Here is a 23,754-nt window from a genome sequence, read left to right on the forward strand (position 1 = left end):
AAGAAATAGAACACTCATAATATCAAATACTAAAATTCATAAATCTTGTTTAAAGCTGGATTCAGACAGTAAATACTGTCAGGGGCACTCCAGGGCACATATTTATTTTTTGGATGCCACCAAATTTAAATGCCTTCAATTTACTCAATGAAAAATACATATGGCTCTGTGGAAGAAGAGTGGACCATAAATCTAAAGAGTGACATAAAAATCTAGAATTACATAAGGTGGAAACTTTTACAAAATATTAATAAATTAACAATTTTATATTATATTCCAGAGCTGAAGATGAATATTAATTGTTAAGCCCATTCAATTCTGGCAATTCCCAAGACTTTGCAGACAGAGATGACTCCATTAGGAGGAGGGAAGCAATTTTAAATATATATAAAACATATGTAACATATATGTGTAAACTCAGTGCAGCTCTGAAAAGAAATTTTACAAAGGATTTATATCATTGGGATATCCATAGCCATTTTCCATTTTTCCTAAACATTCACCTTTCATATTCAACAATTAATTAACTCACGCAAAATTGCCAGTAAATTGGAAAATACATTCTCTCTGAAGTCCACATGGGAAATGATAACTTCGTTTACATCGGGGTGCAACACATCCAATTGAAGCACCAGTTTTCTTGCAAATACAGCATTTCTAGAAGAAAATATGAAAATAGAGGTCATAACATACAAAATCTGAGTAATATAGTATGACCAAGTTATAAATGAATATTCCTGGGGGGAGTCTGAAAATTATCTTCATCATACAACAGCTAGGATGACAGTTTATTAAAGCAAATTTCTGAAAAAACTGTTCTCCCCAGAAACAGTCTAAAGACTCTAAAGATTCACTCCTATAACAATTTCTGGTAAAAGAGTCATCGCTAATCTAAGGAAAAGAGAAGCTTCTTTTCCTTCCTACCTGGCTAAAATATTTTCAACTGAAGGGTTTGTAAACATAATGCCTATACATTAAAGTCTCAAATCTCAATAAAAAACACATAAATAGGAAATATTCATCAAGGAAAACAGCAAAACAATACTAAAAACCAATCTGTGAAAAAAATCAGCTAGGATCACCCTATCCTAACCAAATGGAAAAGTGAGATTATGACTTGAGCCCAAACCAAGAGTGGGATGCTTAGGTGACTGAGCCACCCAAACACCCCAGAAATAGAGTCTTTGTAAATGTAATTAAGTTAAAGATCTCAAGATGAAACCAGCCTGGACTTAGGGTGGTCCCTAATCAAATGATTGGTGTCCTTCTAAGTGAAAGGAGAGGGAAATTTAAGACACATACACACAGAGGGGAAGATCAGGTGAACATGTGCAGCTGGAAGCAGAGACTGGAGTTATGCTGTCACAAACCAAGGTTACCAGCAGCCGCCAGAAACTTGGAGAGAAGCGTGGAAAGGAATTCTCCCCTCACAGCTCCCAGAAAGAACCAATCCTTCTGACAGCTTGATCTGGAATTTCTAATCTCCAGAATTGTGAGAACCAATTTGTTTTAAATGACTCAGTTTGCTGTAATTTATTATGGTAGCCCAAAGGAACCAAATATAATTCCACTGCCACTAACTAAAATATAACAGTGGTATATGAATACAAAGACTATTAGATGATTCAAGCATTACTAAGATACAGAGGAGTATCTAAAACATCTTGGAACCCTTGAGATAGCCATTATAAAATGGTCACTGATGAAGGGATTATACAGTCTTATGCTGACCCATGAAATACCACTAGGTTATTAGAGAATACCTTGCCAACCTGAGGTTTTTTCCAGTAAACTGACATATGGAACTCTAGCTTAATGTCGCAAATGGAGACAACTTCTTCAGGATAAAGATATTCTCAAAGGCTCAGAATAGGGGAGCCTGGGTGGCAGTCGGTTGAGCATCTGACTCCGTTTTGGCTCAGGTCATGATCTCAGAGTTGGAGGATGAAGCCCCGAGTTGGGCTCCACGCTCAGTGCAGAATCTGGCTTGATAGTCTCTCTCCCTCCCCCACCCCTCCTGCTGATGCTCGCTCTCTCTCTCAAATAATCTGGGCACCTGGGTAGCTCAGATGGTTAAGCATCTGCCTTCGGCTCAGGTCATGATCCCAGGGTCCTGGGATCAAGTCCTGCACTGGGCTCCCTGCTCCTTGGGGAGCCTGCTTCTCCCTCTGCCTCTGCCTCTCTCTCTGTCTCTGTCTTTCATGAATAAATAAAATCTTTAAAAAAAAATAGAAAATAAAATAATCTTAAAAAAAAAGGTTCACGATATAGTCAGAGAGGATTCAAATGTTTTAAGAAAAAGATATTTCCAAACTGCAAAGAGACCTCAAAAGGTCATCTTTCACCACAAGTTCACTATCATCAGGAGGTTGAGGAATTTTGATACTAATACTCTCACATAGTCCTTAAATAAATGTCACTGCTAACCTTTCTCCCAAGGTTTTCTCTTGTGTCCTACAGCCTCTATTTTACCATGTGGTCCCCAGCATCCTCAACATCTTCAAAAATAATTGCTTCCATTTTTTTTTTTTGCTTCAACTAAGAGAAAGGTCTCTATATGCTTGCTTCCCTTACAGAATTTCTTGAATGAAGCTACTTATTTTCCCATCCTCCTTTATTTTCATCCAGACTTGGCAAGGGTTGGGATTAGGATATGGAAAAAGGCAAGGGGGACAATCAGAACATTATTTTAGTTCTCTGTTGCAGGTTGTAGGCCACAAATTTGCCTTCATATTTTAAAAAATCTGGTCCTTTGAACCTAATGATATCTACCCTCTGTCACCTACTAGCTTCCTCCACACTTTGGCACCTTTCTCTGTATCTTAATTCTTGCTACACCTTTGTAAACAACTTCGACATTGATGAGACAACCTTTGACAGTTATGATGTGTCCCTTCATCGCTACTCCAGTGTAATAATGAATCCTGTCATCACCCAAAACTGCTCCACCACTGAAACCATCAGTTCCAGTTATATTCTCTGGACAAAATTCCCTGTACTTCCAACTTTCTCTTTTTTTTTTTAACCTTCTCATTTTCTAACTCTCATTATTTTTTTTTAAAGATTTTATTTATTTATTTGACAGAAAGAGAGACACAAGTGAGAGAGGGAACACAGCAGGGGGAGCGGGAAAGGGAAAAGCAGGCTTCCCGCTGAGCAGGGAGCCAGATATGGGGCTCGATCCCAGGACCCTGGGATCATGATCTGAGCCAAAGGCAGATGCTTAACAACTGAGCCACCCAGGCACCCCTAACTCTCATTATTTCTACTCAGACCAGATGGAAATCTACAATCCTTTCCTTGCATTTAGTACAGTCGGTATCACACAGAAGGTTCACAAACTATAATTAAATGAACAAGGGGTTAAAGTGTAGAGTACTTATCCTGGAGAACATGAGAACGCAATGAACAAAAGTACACAATGTCACAGAATGTCCACAAGAGGTGGAGATATCATAAATTACTGGTCTGCAAAGCTGTGTAATTTCCACTTCAACCCATCATGCCAACCCAGCAACCGAGGTATAAGAATGAAAAGTGAACATCTGGGTTGACTCAGGATTAAAGGTCTGAAGAACAGCAGAGTGGAAGTGTGGTCATAATTCGGATGGTAGGAGTGGGTGAAATGATGGATAGGTTGGAACAAAATAAGGAAGTGAAATCAGCACTGTCACATATATTATTCAGGGTTGGTTAACCTCGCTTTTATTTGCAAATACCCAAAAAGTTCTTCTAAAATTTACCTTATTTGACAAAAATAAGCCTTTGAACATAAAATCAAAGTCTTATAAATTTCCAGTAGGGAAACGGATGGAAAAAACTTCCCTAGTATGATCATACTTATAGTATTTAGCGTAATGAGTAAAACAATTTACTTACCAGTTTAGAAGCCCTGTTCACTTCTTTCCTGATGTCTTCTATTAGAAAACCATAAACTCCTTCTTCTTCTTTACCTCTCTGCCAAATTCCACTTGACATCAACTATAAATATATTCTCAGTTAGAAAACAGATCTTAAGAAACTAGTTTGAAATATATATAAATGTAAAATGTGTGAATATATAAATATATATGTGTGTGTTTGTATGTATTAATATACACACACATATAATACATATAATGTTCCAATAAAAAATGGACATAACTTGAATTTCAAGCACCTCTTATCTATAATAGCTATTTTTCATGGTCAAAGTAAGAGGCTACTCACATTCCTTGATTTGGAAGACACTGTACATTAACAGTTCATATAACTAAAGTGGTTTCTAAAAGTATTCCAGGAAATAACAGAAAAAGGAAGAATGCAAGGCAGAAAACATCTGTAATGAAGTTTTAGAAAAAAAGGCGGTAAATACCGAAAGGTGTAAATGTAGTAATAGTAAACACTATGGCAATAATTCAGTTTATCAGTGATATTTCAGGCTAACTTTAAATGTAGCTGGATTCTGAATCATAAAAGGTATATTTATGGAAACCTACTGAATCATGGTTAACATAAATGTTTGAATTTTTAAATATCTTTTAACTTCAGTTTAAATATGTTAAGGAAATATGAATCAAAAAATGCATGGAACTGTGAATAAGAAATCCTGGCTTGCAAACCAGGCTCTGTGTCCAACTTTCTGGAATTTAATGTCCCTCACCTTAAACACAAAAATAAAAACTGTACTAGATTGTCTCAAGTCTCTTTAAGCTCTAACATTCCATTACCATTTATAACAGTACTGCATTTTCCTGTTCACAATGAAATAGAATCTTGTAAGTGTTGAGCCTAGGGTGGGTATGTTTTGTATTATTATACTCATTAATGAAAAACAGAATACAAAGGAAATTTGATCAAATTAAATATATTAAGTAATTCAAAGCTACTTCAAATTTGTGATTAGAGAAGATTATTTTAATCAATATAATATATCCTAGAGAAACAACAAAAAAAGTAGACATTACCTAAGAATTGGTTATGAAAAAAAACCCAATGGCTAATAAAATAGCTCTCCTAATTCTACTGCATAAAAAGTAAAATAAACTCTCAGAAAAATGAAAAGGTTTTCTTTGATGATACAAAATATAAGATTTCCAACTTACAAATAAATTTGGAATGCCAAATTCATGTTCCCTTAAATCTCGGTACAAAGTAATTAGGTTCCTAGACAAGTCTAGAAGTCTAACCCACAGGGTACTTGAGACACAAAACTAGTCTTAGAGAACCACCAAGAAATATGTTAGATGATTTCTCAAGGAAGCATCTAGAGTTTTAACATGGATGCTGGGGTGGGTATAATAATAGATCTACAAATTTGTTGATACTTCTTCCTTTAAGAGACAGGGCCTAATTCCCTTCCCCTTGAATGTGGGCTAGACTTAATGACTCACTTCTAACAAACAGAATAAAGTAAAAGTGACAGTAGTATGTGACTGTGAAGACTAGGTCATATGGTTCTATCTTGGTGTCTTGTCTATCCGTCCCTCCCTCCCTCTTTCATCACTTACTCTGGAAGAAGCCAGATGCCATGCTGTGAGTACCCTACAGAGGTATCCTCTGTAACCAACAGAGGCCTCCTGCCAACAGGGAGTAAGTACTAATGCCAAAAGCCATGTGAGAGAGCCATCAGAGGTGGATCCTCCAGCCCAGTCTAACCTTCATATGACTGAATGCTGGCTGACATCTCACTTGCAACCTCATGAGAGCCCCTGAGCCAGAACTATCCAGTTCAGCCAATACCAGATTCCTGACCCTCAGAAAACGTTTGAGATAATAACTGTCTAAGCTACTAAAATTCAGGATAATTTGTTAAGTGGCAATATATAACTCATACAGTATCAAGAAATATTGTGTCTATTAACTGCAGCCTTGGCAGGCTAAGGCAATGATGGTGCCATTAAGATCTTAAGGCACAGATTTAGTGAGGTGAAAAGTTGGTGGAGGGAAGGGGAAACAAATGAGAGACTAATTCTCAATATGAAATCACTTTTTCTTTCTTCCGAGTGACCCATAAATTCACCTGTTTCCTTGTCCACAAATATTTACCACCTTTATTTAGAGCTTTTCTTTCTAGGTTGTCTGCAAAATAAAATACTTTCCTTCTCCTCCCTGAACCTTCAAACAACTCTTTTCTGAGATTTATCACTAGCAACAATGGAAACAAGAAAGTGGTAAAAAGATAACTCCCTTAGAGACCTAACCATTTTTTCCTTTTTTCATTTAGCCTCTAAAGAGTTAGGCAAAAATAAACAGATAATGATGACAGGTCTTCCCTCATACATACCAAATAATTTCACAATCTTAGAATTTGATAGATGAAAAACCTGATTTTACGTATAGGCAAAATGAGATCCAGAGAAGCAAAATGACTTATCCAAGTCTCAGAAACCAGCCATCAAAATCTAACTGTCTTCTTTAGAAGAGTATCAAATTTCCAGGATTTAATTATAAATTATACTCACCAAACAATAGTAATGTACAGTGAGATTCCATTTCTCATTAGTTTTCTTTTCTCCGTATTTATTAGGACAGTCATCATTTTTTCGACAAAAAACACAAGCTAACAGTGAAAAAAGTAAATAGATATAAAAATATTTTTAAATTTTTTAAATAAAACCTATGGAATTGGAGCTTCTCTCAAGTGATGTATTCAATTCTTTCTGAGAGCAAATCACATTATTATCAGTAACTTAAATTTTTAACACTTATTTCTAAAGCAATAAACATCGTTTTAGACTTTACATTTTTAATTTTAATAATGAATTCCAGTATATAATTAAAATGGCAACTTGTAGGGCAACATCACAGAAAATAATGGATTAGAAACTCCAAAACTCTATCTCCCCACTAAAGCAAAAATTAAGCTGCCAAAAACTGTCAATCAACTTTTCAGAAATTCCGAAATCTAATTTTAAAAACATAACAATTAGGAGAATGCTCCATAAAGAAACAGAATGGTAAATTCTGATGAGCACTTTGTAGCATTTTAACTTACCTGCCTACCATCCCCCACTCTCCAGCTGAGCAATGAATGGCCTTAGGTTCGATGGCCCATTTTGGATTTGTCCAAGAGGAGGTAAAATGGTTTGGATTGTCCAAGAGGAGATAAAATGGTTTGGATTGTCCAAGAGGAGGTAAAATGAAACTTGTTCTTAAAGAAAAGTGATTGTGTGTTTTGATCTGTGTGGTGGATCCCTGAGGGATGGGCTCAGATGCTTGCCCTTGTTTTGCCTGCCTCAGAACTTTCTCTGTCAAAAGTGTTTAAGACAAATACACTAGATGAAGCAGCTTGGAGTTAAGGGTAAAAGATAGGACAAGCAGGTGACAGACCAAAAGACCTACAAAAGAAGCTGGGAAAAGGAGATATATGGGTAAATAAGGGCTTTGAAAAGCTCCCACAGATAACGGGGAATCTAGAGGACGCACATATGCTCAAGGCTGGATGCATGCTCAGAAAAGACCCCAGAAACCCTAAGCTTTCACCTCTGGCTGATCTTTATGTAAGCCAATATGAAAAAAGACCCCCAAATCAGTAACAATTTTAACCTAAAAGAGCTAGAAAAATGAGAGCATATTAAGTCAAAAGCTAGCAGAAGGAAGGAAAAAATAAACCCTACAGCATAGATAAATGAAATAGAAAAAGAGAATCAATAAAAACCGAAGTTGGTTTTCTGAAAAGATCAACAAAACCGACAAAACTTTAGCCAGACTGACCTAGAAAAAAAGAGTAAATTCAAAACTTAGGGAAAAGCTACAGAAATCAAAACAGTGTTGTAGTGGCATAAGGACAGTGATATAGATCAATAGAGGAAAAGAGGCCAGAAATAAACATATATATCTATGGTCAATTAATTTTGAACAAGAATGCCAAGGTCATTCATTGGGGAAAAACAGTCTCTTCAATAAGTGGTACTAGGACAGCTTGATAGCCACATGCAAGATAATGAAACCTAACCCCTACCTGATACCATATACAAAAATTAAATCAAAACAGATCAAAGATGGGGTGCCTTGGTGGCTCAGTCAGTTAAGTGTCTGACTCTTGATTTTGGCTCAGGTCATGATCTTGGGGTCCTGGGATCATGCCCCATATCAGGATCTGTGCTCAGCGGGGAGTCTACTTAAGATTCTCTGCCCCTCCGCCTCTCCCCCAGCTCACAGTCTCTCAAATAAATAAATAAATCTTTTAAAAAGCACAACAGATCAAAGACCTAAACATAAGCACCAAAACTAAACTCTTAGAAGAAAATACAGGGGTAAATCTTTATAACCTTGGATTGGCAATGGTTTCTTAGAGATCACATGAAACCAAGGGCAAAAGTAAAAATGAAAAAAAAATAGATAAATTGGACTTCATCTAAGTTTTAAACTTTTATGCAAAGGATACTAAAGAGAGTGGAAAGACAATCTACAGAATGGGAGAATATATTTAGAAACCATATAACTGTTAAAGGTCTAGTGTCCAAAATGCATAAGAAATTCTTATAACTCAACAACAAAACACAAACCAATTTTAAAATGGAGCAAATGATGTGAATAAACATTTTTCCAAAGAAAAAATATAAATAGCCAATAAGCATATTAAAAGATGTTTAATATCATTAATCATCAGGGAAATGCAAATCAAAACCACAATGAGATATCACTTCACATCCATTAGGATGGCTATAATCAAAATGTCAAAAAATAACAAATGTTGGCAAGGATCTGGAAAAATAGGAATCCTCACACACTGCTGGTGGAAATGTAAAATGGTACAATGACTTAGGAAAAATAATTTGACAGTTCTTCAAAAACTTAAACATAGTTACCGTATGACACAACAATTCCACTCTGGGTATATATGCCAAAGAACCGAAAATGGATGTTCAAATACTTGTATACTAATATTTATAGCAGCACTGTTCTCAACAGCCAAAAAGGGAAAACAAACCAAATATGTATCAATGGAAGGATGAATGGATAAATTAATATGTTATATCCATACAATGGAATATTATTCGGCTGTAAAAAGAAATGAAGTACTGATAACTACTACAACATAGATGAGCCTAGAAACATTATGCTAAGTAAAAGAAGCCAAGCACACGAGGTCACATACTATATGACTCCATTTATATAATAGATTACATTATCCAGAATAGGTAAATCCACAGAGACAGACAAAAAAGCAGATTGGTGGCTTCCAGGGACCAAGGAGAAGGGAAATGAAAAGTAACTGCTTAATAGGTAGTTTCCTTTGGGGATGATGAAAATGTTCTGGAACTAGATAGTGGTGATGGTTCCCACTGGCTCCCTGCTGGGCAGGGAGCCTGCTTCTCCCTCTCCCACTCCCTCTGCTTGTGTTCCCTCTCTCGCTGTGTCTCTCTGTCAAATAAATAAATAAAATCTTAAAAAAAAATGGTGAATTTTATGTTATGTGTACTTTACCACAACAATAATAGTTTTTAAAAGGCAAACTGTAGTCAGGGAGATCTGAGTTAAATCTTGGCACTACACTCTTGCTATGTAACCCTGGACAAGTATAATTAAAAGGGTGTGGAAGGTACATATAACTGAATAGACATTAGTATAATTATCAATCTTTTCTAACTTATGATGTTTACTTATACAGAAAATTTCTAATAAAACAATGAGAAAAACACTAGCTGAAAAGAAAAGACTGAGAATCTCAAGGCAGCAGATGAATACAAGATGAAAGGAGCTTGAATCTCTAAGTGATTGCATGGAGCAGAAACTCCCCATTTGCCCCAACTCCCCTAACCAATCCACACTGAATTGTAACATAAGCCAAGTAATAAACTTTTATTGTGTTAAGCAGTAGGACCTCAGCATTTACCTATTACAGCAGCTAATCTTATTTACTATTAGCTTAAAATAAAGTCTTATTACTAATTATTTAGCTAATACATGTGATCAAGAATGAATGTTATGCATTGAAACGGTACATTTGTTAACAGACTACTCACAAAATAGATTCTAGGACTGGAAAAAAACATTATGAGCTAATATTTAATGTCGTTAAAATATCTCCCCTATATTTGCCCTCCCTCACTATAGGTTAATGAGATAAGCTGTAACTGAAAGCCCTTTCTTTCCTCAATCTTTCAAAAGATTTCAACTCTCCTTCGTTCTGACCACATCAACTCTAGCAAATTGCCATTTGTTTATTGGACATCTCATACCAGCAGCTCTCATCTTAATTCCTTCATTCCCAGTGCCTATACTCTTAGTTCTAAGCGTGCATGCAGCTATCAAGAGGAAAAGGAATACAAGGAATGAGCTGAGACAATAGAACGGAAGTACTCATGATGAGCAGTGGATGGAGCTGCATTTGCTATTATGCTGTGGACCAGCAGCTTTTCCATTTGTTCCCTTCCTCCCTTCATCCAGATATGGAGGCACTGGATGCAGAACAGACTAGGTTTCAGGCATGCATTTTTTTTTTTTTTTTAAAGATTTATTTATTTATTTTGAGCGAGTGAGAATGAGAGAGAGAGAGAGAGTACATGAGAGGGGGGAGGGTCAGAGGGAGAAGCAGGCTCCTCGCTGAGCAGGGAGCCTGATGCGGGACTCGATCCCGGGACTCCAGGATCATGACCTGAGCCGAAGGCAGTCGCTTAACCGACTGAGCCACCCAGGCGCCCCGGCATGCATTTTTATAAGTAGACTGCTTTTGTTTGTATTTGTTGTTTTTGAATTCTAATATTTACAATTCAGTAACATTATTCTGACTTCACTATATTAAATAGATCACCTTCTAACTATGGCAAATGATACTGGCTGTATTAAAATAATGACATAGGGGCGCCCAGGTGGCTCAGTCGTTAAGCGTCTGCCTTCGGCTCAGGTCATGGTCCCAGGGTCCTGGGATCAAGTCCCGCATCGGGCTCCCTGCTCCATGGGAAGCCTGCTTCTCCCTCTCCCACTCTCCCTGCTTGTGTTCCCTCTCTCGCTGTCTCTCTCTCTCTCTCTCTCTCTCTCTCTCTGTCAAATAAATAAATAAATAAATCTTAAAAAAATAAAATAATGACATACACACATATAAGTAAAAAAATTGAGTCAATCTTAGGAAAAATACTAAGTAAATAATAGTAAAGGTAGTATTTGCAGTCTACAAATACATGAAGTAGACCATGAATTACTAAGTTTCAGAACAATTAGCACAGTGGATAGAAGTCTGTAAGTAAAAGCAGAAAAGCAAAGTAGAGGGAGGATTAAGAGCAAATTTCCTTATCCAACATGATGTGTTAACAGATATTCTCTATCAGTGATGGTCAAGATAGAGTTTTAAGTATATTTTAATTTGTGAGGGAATCAAAAAATAAATCTTAAAAAGGGTAGATGAGGGGAGTAGTGGCAGAAGAATATAAATTAACAATTTAAATTTCTCATTTTCCATGGTAGCAAAACAATATATACTGTTAAAACTAATAAATGAAGAAATCAACAACTAAAAGCAAAGGTCTCTGAATCTATTTTAGATTGTTATGAGCACCTACAGGTAAGTTTTCCTTTTCATGTTAAGTTCTGTGTATTGTTTAAAATGGCCTTGCCTGTATTTTTCCTTATATAAGAAAAAGTCATACAAAAAGATGAAAAAAATTGTTTATCAAATAAACAGTGCTGTTTCATTCAGATACAAAGCATACCTGATAAAATTTGGCAAATTGTCCTCTTACAGATTTTTGTTGAAATGAATACATGTAATGTATTCATTTCAAAATGTATACATGTTTTCGTATACAGATGTGTGAACAAAAGCATGGATCAGCGAACTCATTCCTATATTTTGAGCCAGCATTCTAAAAAGTCTTATTGTAATAAAAAAGCAAGAGTAAAATATCTTAATATTTTAAATTATATTTGAAAATGTTTTAAGTATTTTACTTACCAAGATTCTGTGAGGTACCAGGTTTATTTTCATTCATTTTACTAGGAAAAATAAGAACATACAATACAGCCATCTTAATTTCTAAAGTTTCAAGTTATCAACTTTAATAAAATTTAGTCACTGAATAATTACAAATAAGTTGCATAATTATTTCTTTCTCTGGTACTTAATTTTCTCACCTTTCACATATCTAAAACCATTAGTTTTCAACAAGCATGTTAAAGTCTGGGAACAGTGTTAAAATCAGAGGGAATGTTTTTTAGTTGTCAAGAAGATTAAGATGACTACTGTCATTTAGTGGAAAGAGGTCAGGATTGCAGGATAACCTGTAATGCACCAAAAAGACCTGTATACCAAATAGTCTAGACTTCCAAATTTCCAGCTGGATGTTTGAATAGGTTAAAAACACTGTAATTACATTAACCTAGAACCTAAGCCCATTTGACACATAAATACAAAGTCTTTTTTTCCTTGCTATTTTAGAAAATGAATTATTTTCAAACTACAACTTCTATGTAAGTCAAGAAAATTTGTATTTTATTTTTGTTTATAACTTTATCAAGAATTGTTCATTATTTAGGGAAAAAAGTCACATCATCAATAGCAATGCCAGTGAGTAGCCTACAAAACAATCCTTATCAAGCTATATTTGTGAATTGCATTTGCAGGGATTCTTCACAGAGCTACAAGCATCTGACTGCCATATCACATCTTCTAGTAAAATGTTCAACCTTGTGCATTCTGAAAGACATTGATCTGCCTCTGTTTCCTCACTCCCTACTCGTTAACAAAGTTACTTACATTCACTACTGAAACATACCTTTTTGTTCTCTAGTTTGAAAAGATCAGAAGATTATCTTAACATCAAAGTTTCACTTTACCAAAAATATATAAACAGCCTACTTAAAATGTTACGAGATTCAAATAGATAATGTATGTGTGAGCTCTCGGAATTTAAGTAGAAAAGAATAAACTTAAAAATGCTACTAGGTAAATGTAATCTCATTTTAGTTTTCAAACCAATGCTCAGAGAAGTTAAACAGCTGTCCAAAGTCAGAGCTAGTTGAGTGGAAATAGAATAACCCATTACTGAGTGACTATACCACTTTACATGAAAATAATAAAAGAGTATAATAAATAACACAGAATATTAAATGTCAAAGGAAGGATAAAAACCCCCTACAAAGATTACTATCAAATTCCATCAATGCTTTTTTAGAATTTGGAATTTATATTTCATACTGATTGTAAGAACTGTTTTGGGTTTAAACACTGATTTTCTCATATCATTTTTGTGTTTTTATAAAAAGTCACAGACCAAATTTGGGTCATTTTGTCTCCAAGCCTTCGGTATTTCCTGGTTCTTCCTTACAAAAAATCACATGTGCCATTGAGATTGGTAGGTTTTTTTTTCTTTTTTAAGGTTTTCTTTTTTTTAAACATTTTATTTATTTGAGAGAGACAGTGAGAGAGGGAACACAAGCAAGGGGAGTGGGAGAGGGAGAAGCAGGCTTCCTGCAGAGCAGGGAGCCGGATCGATCCCAGGACCCTGGGATCATGACCTGAGCCAAAGGCAGACGCTTAATGACTGAGCCACCCAGGCGCCCTGAGATTGGTAGTTCTTAAAAAGAATCCATAAAACAACTAAAGAGCCCCGTGTTAAGCAGTCTTTGCAATTAAGTAGGTCCAGCCTATCTTTCCCATCTCCTCCCCACAACCATTAATGCAACGTTAAAGTAGTATTTTAGTGTTTTCTAGGGGCACCTGGGTGGCTCAGTTAAGCATCTGCCTTCGGCTCAGGTCATGATCCCAGGGTCCTGGGATTGAGCCCCACATCGGGCTCTCTGCTCAGTGGGGAGTCTGCTTCTCTCTCTCCCCACCTGCCCATCTACCCCACTCATGCTCTCTCTTGCTTTCTCTCAAATTAATAAATTAAATATATTAAAAAAAGTGTTTTCTATTTTTTTTTTTTTTAAGAAGCACAGATTTTACTCTACAGGCATATGACAACACTTTTGATGTTTATACATGTTCATACAATGACTGCAGACTGCCCCACTAGCCAGACTGACTAAGGATCACAACCTGATTTTAAAACATGCTAAAAGATGTATGGAGATAGGGGTCCATCTTAAAACCGATGAAATACAATAAATATGAAGATTAAATGCCTCTTTTATTAGGACTTCTTTATAATTCAACTTTTTCCAGTTATATTTTTTTATTAGTTTCAGAGGTAGAATTTAGTGATTCATTGGTTGCATATAACACCCAATGTTCATTACAAGTGCCCACCTTAATTTAATGCCCATCACCCAATTATCTCTTCCCCCCACCCACCTCCCCTCCAGCAACCCTTAATTTATTTCCTAAAGTTCAGCCTCTATAATTCAACTTCTGACGAATTCTGCATAAAAATCTATTCACATATAAGTACATGTTTATTCCATAAACATATAACTGTAGTTCACGTAAACATAAAAATTTTAATTTATAAATGATGCTTAATCAAATCCAACAACATAGATTTATATTCGAGATCCACTCTCTCCAGTTTATAATTCCTACCTTCTCCCCTCTGTGGGTAAATTGCAACTATCTTTTTTTTACTTTTAGATTTATTGTAATTCAGAATAATGATTGAGGTCCACAACACAATTATAATAAAGATATTTAAAATTCTCTCAATGACCTTAAAGCAAACATTAATCACATATTACTTTGTATTATGTTTACTTCAATTTTTTTAATTCTTCAGCTACGCTGGCAAATTCCCCGAGGGTAAAATTCCTGTATTATTCAGCACAGTGCTAATAAATATTTGAATATGACTGATACATAGTCCAGAGATAATGATATGACGAGCAAGGTTCTAGACTACATTTTCTATGTGGCTACATCTTCTCTTCCTCTTCCCCTTCCCACTGCAAGGACCCAAGGCATCTCTTGGTGGACAGTGTGATGAAGTTCTGTTGAGATCTTTATAACATATATAATAACTATGTTACCTTAAGAAAAAAGGTGTCTGAATTTTTTGTTATTACTAGTCTCAAAACTCTGCACTAAAACAAGAGCTTTCTCATAGTTACAAATAAATGTAAAAGAATTAAAAGTGAACCAATCTCACATGACACACACACACACACACACACACACACACACACACACACACACACAGAGTATCATAGAGTATGTAGAGAACCATGCTGAAAAGCCTCCAAATGTCATAGGCTATAAGCTGACCATAAGATCTCCAATGCTAGCAAAACATGTATGGGAAAGATTTTTCCTATGTATGCCAATATCTAATAAACACTTTATGTAGTTTTTCAAAGTATATTAATATACACAATTCCACATAGACCAATGGAACAAAACTAGAAAGCCTAGAAATAGATCTTTTTCCAGTCATTTGATTTGCAACAAAGGTAACAAAGCAATCAACGGGGAAAAGTCTTTTCAACAAACAGTGCTGGAAAAAGTGGATATCCATATGGAAAACAAATGAACAAATGAACCTTGATCTATACTTCACACCATGAAAATATTAATTCCAAGTGGATCATAGACCTAACTGTATAAGCTACAACTACAAAAGTTTTAACAGAAAAAGTAATAAATTTTACTACATAAAAATTAAAAGCTTCCACTCATCAAAAGATATGACCAAAAAAGTAAATATATATGCCACCGTAAAAGATGTGTCTGACAAAGCTTTGTACCTAGAATATATAAAGAACTCCTACAACTCAACAAATACAAAGCTAACAATCCAATACAAAAAAAAAAAAAGGGCAGGGCACCTGCGTGGCTCAGTCGTTAAGCATCTGCCTTCAGCTCGGGTCATGGTCCCAGGGTCCTGGGATTGAGCCTCCATGCTCTGTGGGAAGCCTGCTTCTCCCTCTCCCACTCCCCCTGCCTGTGTTTCCTCTCTCGCTGTGTCTGTCTCTGTCAAATAATAAAACCTTAAAAAAAATTAAAAAAAAGGCAAAAGACATGAATGGACACTTCATGAAGGAAGATATGTGAATGGTTAATAAACACAGGAGAAGATGTTCAACATCATTTGTAATTAAGATAATAAAGATTAAAACCAAGGCCCTGCTGGCTGACTCAGTTGGTAGAGCATGTAACTCTTGATTTCAGGGCTCTAAGTTTGAGCCCCAACATTGGGTATAGAGATTACTTGAAAATAAAATCTTAAAAAAAAAGTTAAAACCACTATGACAGACCACTTCATACCCACAATAACGGTTAAGATTAAGAAGACTATCAACACCAAACATTGGAAAGGATATGAATCAACTGAGAAAATCATATAAATTGTTGGAGGAAATGTAAAAGTGTTAAACAGATACCCATACACTAGCCATTGATGCAGGAATTTCACATCTAGTTATTTATCCAAGAAAAATAAAAACATATACAGACAGAAACCTTATGCAAGAATGTTCATAGTAGCCTTCTTCATGATACTCCAAAGCTGAAAACCCACTAGTTCACCACTAAGAAAATGGATAAACTAATTGCAATTTATTGATAAAATACACTACTGCTTAACAATAGGGGCGCCTGGGTGGCTCAGTCCATTGGGCATCTGCCTTTGGCTCAGGTCATGATCTCAGGGTCCTGGGATGGAGCTCTGCATCAAGGTCGCTGCTCAGCAGGAAGCCTGCTTCTCCTTCTCCCTCCACCCTCCACCCCCCACCCCATGCTCACACTCTCTCTCCCCCCAAATAAATAAATAAAATCTTCAAAAAAAACTACTACTTAGCAATAAAAACGTAGGAAGTGCTGCAAGATGCAAAAAAAAAAAAAAAACCCACAAATGAACTTCACAGATATTATGCTGAGTAAAAGAAACTACATACCATTCATATTTACATTATTCCATTCATAAGGCGTTCTGAGGCTGGCAAAATTAATCCACCATGAAAATATCAGAACAGTGCTTATCTCTCAGAGAAATGACTGGAAAAGGACATGAGGAAACTTTCTGAAATATCCTACTTTTGCTAAGAGGATCTAAGTCAGTAACTGATAGATCCTTAGAAGGATCTAAGTCAGTAATTGAGAAGAAATCTCAATTTCCAACAAAGATACAGAGCTATGGATATGGGCTTTCTGAACACAACATTCCTCCTTCCTCTTAATTTTGTAGCTTTCAAGGAAACAACACCATAGGTCCACTGTGTAGTCCAGATCGATTGCTGACTCCTTTAGTTTACACACAGCCCTGGCTTTGCCTGATCTTATCAAAACACTAGTTCATTTAAATTTCACCTAAATGCCACCCTTCTCCAAAATCCTTCAAGAAATTGTTTTACCCTTTGTTTGGTGAGAAGCCCTGTGGTTCCTCTGGTCTGCAATCTCTCTCACTGCAATGAGTTAATAAACCTAACTTTATCACATTACAGGTTTATCTCTGGTGGTTTTAGGCTGACTTTTAGGTCACAAAACAATTGCTGAATATTATTCAGGAGTTCTGTATACTATTCTTGTAACTTTTCTCTAAGTTTAAAATTATATCAAAATTAAAAGCTATCCCCAAATTGGATTTTTAAAGATAGCACACAATTCATACTTTTGACCAGTTGACATTAGCCTTCTTCTTAATCCCGACCTGAAATAAAACTTTTTTCTAAATCCTGATTGATGATCACTTTATTTCAGTCTCCAAAACTTTAGCAAAAAAGAAAGAAAGAAAGAAAGAGGGGCACCTGGGTGGCTCAGGTCATGATCCTGGAGTCCTGGGATGAGCGGCTGGCTCTCTGCTCAGCAGGGAGCCTGGTTCCCCCTATCCTTCAGCCCCTCCCCACCATGCTCGCACTCTCTCTCTCAAATAAAATCTTAAAAAAAAGACTATTCATATATTTTTAATTGATTTTATCATTTGTTCTCCTTCCAGTGTATGAACTTTGAAACTTCCTAAGTAGAAGGAGGAAAATGTTATGTAAATATATGTCTCAATAACAGCCCAAGTCTTAACAGACTTGGTGTTCTAAATAATAGCAAACTATTCTCTCCTTCCTTGAGACACCATGAACAATTTAATGAAGAGTTCCAAGAAGCCACTGTCAAAAAGTATCTGAGTCTCTTCCACTGCTTACCTCCACTTGGCCAATTAGTGACACTCCTCCCTTCAAAAGATGAAGCCTGATTTCCCTCTCCTTGATTGTGGCCATGCTTAGTAACTTGCTTCTACCAAAAAGGCTGGCAGAAATGACAATGTATGACAAGGTCATAAAAGTCACCGTGACTTCCTCCTTACACTCTATCATGGAGGAAGCTAGCTGCCAGGTCATAAAGACTTTGAAGATGATCCTTGGAAAAGCCTACTTAAGCAAGAGTGAGCCATTTTAGAAGCAAATCCTTCAACCCCAATTAAGCCTTCATATAACTGAACACTAGCTAACAAACTGAGAGCAACTTCATGGGAGACCCTAAACCAGAACCACACAGCTAAGCTGCTCCCAAATTTCTGACCCACAGAAACTGTCAAGATGTTTGTTGTTCTAAGTCACAAAGTTTTGGGCTGATTTGTTACACAGCAACAGATAACTAATACAATAAAGTAAGCCAAATTCCCTCTTGTTACAGCAGGATAGCTATTCTAAAAGTTTTTTCGTGAGATTTTTTAGGATTTTCAATATATGATTGTGTCATCTGCAAATAGACAATTTTACTTCCTCCTTTCTGGTTTGGATGCCTTTTATTTCTTTTTCTTGCCTGACTGCTCAGGCTAGGAATTCCAGCCATGTTACATAGAAATGGTGATAGTGGGCACCCCTGTTCTATTCCTGATCTTACAGGAAAAGCTTTCAACCTTTCACCGCTGAGTATGTTAGCTGTGGGCTTGTTATGTTTGGCCTTTAATATGTTGAGATATGTTCCTTCTGTACCCAATTTGAGAATTTTTATCATGAAAGGATGTTGAATTTTCTTAAATGCTTTATCTGGATCTATTGATATGACCGTTTGATGTTTATTTCTCATTCTATTAATCTGATATGTCACATTCACTAATTTGCATAGGTTGAACCATCCTTGCATCTGGAATGAATTCCATTCGATCATGGTGTATGATCCTTTTTTTAAAAATTGAAGTATAGTTGACATACAATATTAATTTCACATGTACAACAGTGATTCAACATTTACAAACATTACAAAATACTCATCAAAATAAATCGTTACTATTTCTCACCATATAAAGTTATTACAATATTATTGACTATATTTCCTATACTGTACTTTTCATCCCCCATGACTTATTTATTTTATAATTATAAGTTTGTACCTCTTAATCCTCTTCACCTATTTTACCCATTCCCTCCCATACCCCTCTGCTTTGGCAACCATCAGTTTGTTCTTTGTATTTGTTCTTTGTATTTATGAGTCTGTTTCTGATTTTTTGGTTTTTATTTATTCATTTTGTTTTTTAGATTCCACATATAAGTGAAATCATATGGTATTTGTCTAACTTATTTCACTTAGCATAATACCCTCTAGATCCATCCATGTTGTCACAAATGGCAAGATTTCATCTTTTATGCCTGAGTAATATTCCGTGTAAATACACACACACCATATCTTCTTTACCTATTCATTTATAGAGGGACACTTGGGTTGCTTCCACATCTTTTAAATAATGCAATAAACATAGGGATACAGGTATCTTTTGGAATCAAGTGTTTTCATTTTCTTCAGGTAAATATCCTGATGTGGAAATAGTGGATTATGTGGTATCATGATCATTTAATGTGCTGTTAAATTTGGTTTGATGGTATCTTGTTGAGAATTTTTTCATCTACACTCAACAGGGATATTGGCCCGTAGTTTTCTTTTCTTGTAGTGTCGTTACCTGGCTTTGGTATCAGGGTAATGCTGGCCTCCTAAAATGAGGTTGGGAGTTGAATATATAGTTTAGAAAAGAAATACAAGGCCAACAAACAAATGAAAGAAAGAAAGCTGGAAAAAAAAAACACAAAACTGCGGAGTATCCCTCCACATATGAATTTCAAGGAACCCTCGACAGTCAAAACCAAAAAATAAAAAGTGAATGATTTATACTTCCTAATTTGGACACTTACCACTACAGCTATAGTAACTGAAAAAGGTTAGTACTGGCATGAGTATAAACATATAGATCAATTTGAAAAGAGTACAGAAATAAAGCTGTAAGTCTGTGATCAACTAATTTTTGACAAGGGTGCCATGACTATTCAATAGGGAAAGAACAGTCTGTTCAACAAATGGTGCTGGGACAAATGGGTAGCCACAGGCAAAGCAATGAAGTTGGATCCCTATCTTGCACTAGATGCAAAAATTAACTCAAAAAACAGATTGAAGACTTAATATGTAAGAGCAAAAACTATAAAAATCTTAGAGGGAAACATAGGGTTATGTAAATCTTTCTGACCTTGGATTTGGCAACGATTTCTTATATATGACTCCAAAACCATAAGCAAAAAAACAAAACAAATAATTTGGACTACACAATCAAGAGAGTCAAAAGACAATCCATAAAATGGGAGAAAATATTTGAAAATCATATATCTGATAAAGAGCAAGTATCCAGAAATATTTAAGAAACTTAGAACTCAACAACAAAATGACAACCAAATTTAAAAACAGGCAAATGGTCTGAATAGACATTTCTCCAAAGAAACTATTTATACGATCAACAAGCACCTAAAGAGATGCTCAACATCATTAGTCATTAGGAATATGCAAATTAAAACAACGAGATACCACCTGATGCCCACTCAAGTGAGTATAATTTAAAAACCAAGAATATAGAGGGGTGCCTGGGTGGCTCAGTCAGTTAAGTATCTGCCTTCGGCTCAGGTCATGATTCCAGGGTCAGCAGGGAGCCTGCTTCTCCCTCTCCCTCTGCCTGTCACTCCCCCTGCTTTTGCTGTCTCTCTCTCTCTGTCAAATAAATAAAATCTTTTTAAAAATTTTTTTTAAAAAAGCAAGAATAGAGAGAAATTGGAAACCTCATACGTTGCTAATGGGAATGTAAAATGGAGAACCTACTATGGAAAATAGTCTGGCAGATGCTCAACACATCACATGTAGAACTACCATATCACCCAGTAATTAAATTAAACAAGTAAATCCACAACCACAGTTGGAGACTTTAACACCTCTCTATCAGAAATGGACAGATCCAGTAGGCAAAAAATCAGTAAGGAACTGATTTGATAGTTGAACTGAACATCATGAAACTAGATATAATGGACTACTTTATCCAAAAACAGCAAAATGCAGATTCTTCTCGAGCTTACATAGAGCATTTGCCAAGAAAGACCATATACTAGGCCATAAAAAAGTCCTTAACAAATTTAAAATCGAAATCATACAATGTCTGCTCTCAGACCACAATGGAATTAAACTAGAAATCAATAACAGAAAGACAGCTGGGAAATCTGAAAAATATGTGGAGATTAAATAACACATTTTTAAAAAACACAAGAGTAAAAAAGATCTCAAAAGAAAATACAAAATATTTTGAACTAAATGAAAATGAAAACACAACTCATTAAAATTGAGGGATGCTGTCAAAGCAGGGCTTAAAGGGAAATTTAGATCACTGAATGCATATATTAGAAAAGATCTAAAATGAGTCATCTAAGTTTCTACTGTGGGAAACTATAAAAAGAGTAAATTAAATCCAAATTAAGTAGAAGAAAATAAGTAATGAGAATTAGAGCAGAAATCAATGAAATTGAAAACAAGAAATCAGTAGAGAAAATAAACAAAACCAAAGCTGGTTCTTTGGAAAGATCAATAAAGTAAGACTCTAGACAGGCTAAGAAAAAAATCAGAGAGGACACAAATTACTAATACCAGAAATTAAAGAAGGGATATCATTACAGATCCTAAGGACATTAAAAATATAATAAAGGAGGGATGGCTGGGTGGCTCAGTTGGATAAGCATCTACCTTCGGCTCAGGTCACAATCCCAGGGTCCTGGGATGGAGTCCCACATTGGACTCCTTGCTTGGCAGGGAGCCTGCTTCTTCCTCTGCCGGCCACTCCCCCTGCTTGTGCTCGCACTCTCTCTCTCTGACAAATAAAATCTTTAAAAAATATATATATAATAAAGGAATATCATGAACTCTATGCACACAAATTTGATAATCTAGATGAAATGGGCCAATTCCTTAAAAGGCACAATTTGCCAAAACTCAAAGAAAAATAAACAATGAATAGGACTGTATCAGAGAAACTGAATCAGTAATCAATAACCTTCCCAAACAGAAAGCACCAGGCCCAGATAGGTTCACTGGCAAATCCTACCAAATGTTTAAGGAAGAAATTATACCAGTTCTCTACAACCTCTTTCAGAAGATAGAAGCAGAAGGAATACTTCCTAGCTTATTCTGTCATCATTACCCTCATACCAATGTCAAAGACACTGCAAAAGAATTTCAGACCATTATTTCTCATAGATGCAAAAAACCTCAACAAAATATTAGCAAATCAAGTCTAACAACTTATTTAAAAAATTATACACCACAACCAAGTGGGATTTACCTCAGTTATGCAATCAAGCTCCTCAAGTATTTACCCAAAGGAAGTCAAAACTTATGTCCACACCAAAATGTTCACATGTTCACAGCACCTTTATTGACAATTGCCAAACCTTGGAAGCAACTAAGATGTCCTTCAGTAGGTGAATGGATAAACTATGGATGATCCAGACAAACTATGGATCATCCAGACACAGAAGAAATGAGCTATCAAGCTCATTGAGAAAGTTTTCAAGAGAAAACTTAAATGCATAGTACAAAGTGAAAGAAGGCAATCTGAAAAGGCTATAAACCGTATGATTCCAATTATATAATATTCTGGAAAAGGCACAACTCTGAAGACAGTAAAAAGATCAGTGGTTGGGAAAGGTGGAGTGTAGAGGATCTTTACAACAGTGAAAATACTCTGTATGATATCATAATGATGGACACTTGTCATCATCTATTTGTCCAAACCCAAACAATGTACAAAATCAAAAGTGAACTGTAATTTCAACTATGAACTTTGAGTGCTTATCATGTGTCAATGTAGGTTCAACGATTTCAACAAATGTACCACTCTAGTGGGGTATGTAGATAATGGGAGAGGCTAGGCATGTGGGGGGGAATCACTATTATCCTCCCCTCATTTTTGCTATGAAACTAAAATTGCTCTAAAAAAATAGTCTTAACAACAAAAGGAAAAGCAATAAAGTTATAAGCTTTACTGACTGTTATAACTAATCTCTGGAAAACAGGTTGCCCTACCCCACTGTTTATTGGCTCCCTATGCCACACTTTCTTATTTCTTCATGATTCCACTGTGATCTCAGCAATATAAAGACCCTTCTGGCTTGGCTCCAGTAGTTTTTGGTATCCCAATTCCAAAATTCAAGAAGAAATAATGTGAATGGCCTAGACATTCAGCTCTTATTCATTCATGTATCTGGTACTTCTTTGGCTGGAGAAGGTGTGTGGAATGGGAGCATATTAGGATCATAAGCTCCTTAGACCAAACCCTACCCAATGGTCTTTAGAGTGATGTCCCTGTATTTTTGGGCAGCTTTTTAAAGAAAAGGTTATGGGCAAAGAGATAAGTAACAGCTATTCAAACTCAAAAGGAAAGGCAAATTTTGCTGTTTTTTAACTCCCCAATATTTTCTTAATTTAGAACTGAATTAACATAGAAATGAATACTTATGTATGTACTTCCCTATTATTATCTAATTACACTAAACATATATTATTCTTGTAATAAAAAAATTCCACCAGGAGAAAATGGTGGAAAAAAAACTTTTTTTTAAGTTACTATATCTTTTGGTACCTAGTTTCTTCATCTTAACATGGGGATAATAATA

General features: G+C 35.8%; 1 protein-coding gene across 1 annotated transcript in view; it reads right to left on the bottom strand.

Annotated features, from left to right (window-relative positions):
• Nucleotides 1-23,754, bottom strand: part of G2E3 (G2/M-phase specific E3 ubiquitin protein ligase) — a 56,941-nt gene that overhangs the window by 30,156 nt on the left and 3,031 nt on the right. The window contains exons 2-5 of the mRNA XM_028114873.2: nt 11,876-11,916; nt 6,444-6,541; nt 3,880-3,981; nt 533-657 (exon numbers count right to left, since the gene is read on the bottom strand). Of these exons, the coding sequence (XP_027970674.1) occupies nt 533-657; nt 3,880-3,981; nt 6,444-6,541; nt 11,876-11,912 (362 nt within the window). The 5' untranslated portion in view covers nt 11,913-11,916. The remainder of the gene's footprint in view (nt 1-532; nt 658-3,879; nt 3,982-6,443; nt 6,542-11,875; nt 11,917-23,754) is intronic.

Source organism: Eumetopias jubatus, unplaced genomic scaffold (assembly GCF_037043125.1).
Source record: "Eumetopias jubatus isolate StellerSeaLion01/CBP00866 unplaced genomic scaffold, mEumJub1_p1.0 scaffold_7, whole genome shotgun sequence".
Lineage (NCBI taxonomy): Eukaryota > Metazoa > Chordata > Mammalia > Carnivora > Otariidae > Eumetopias > Eumetopias jubatus.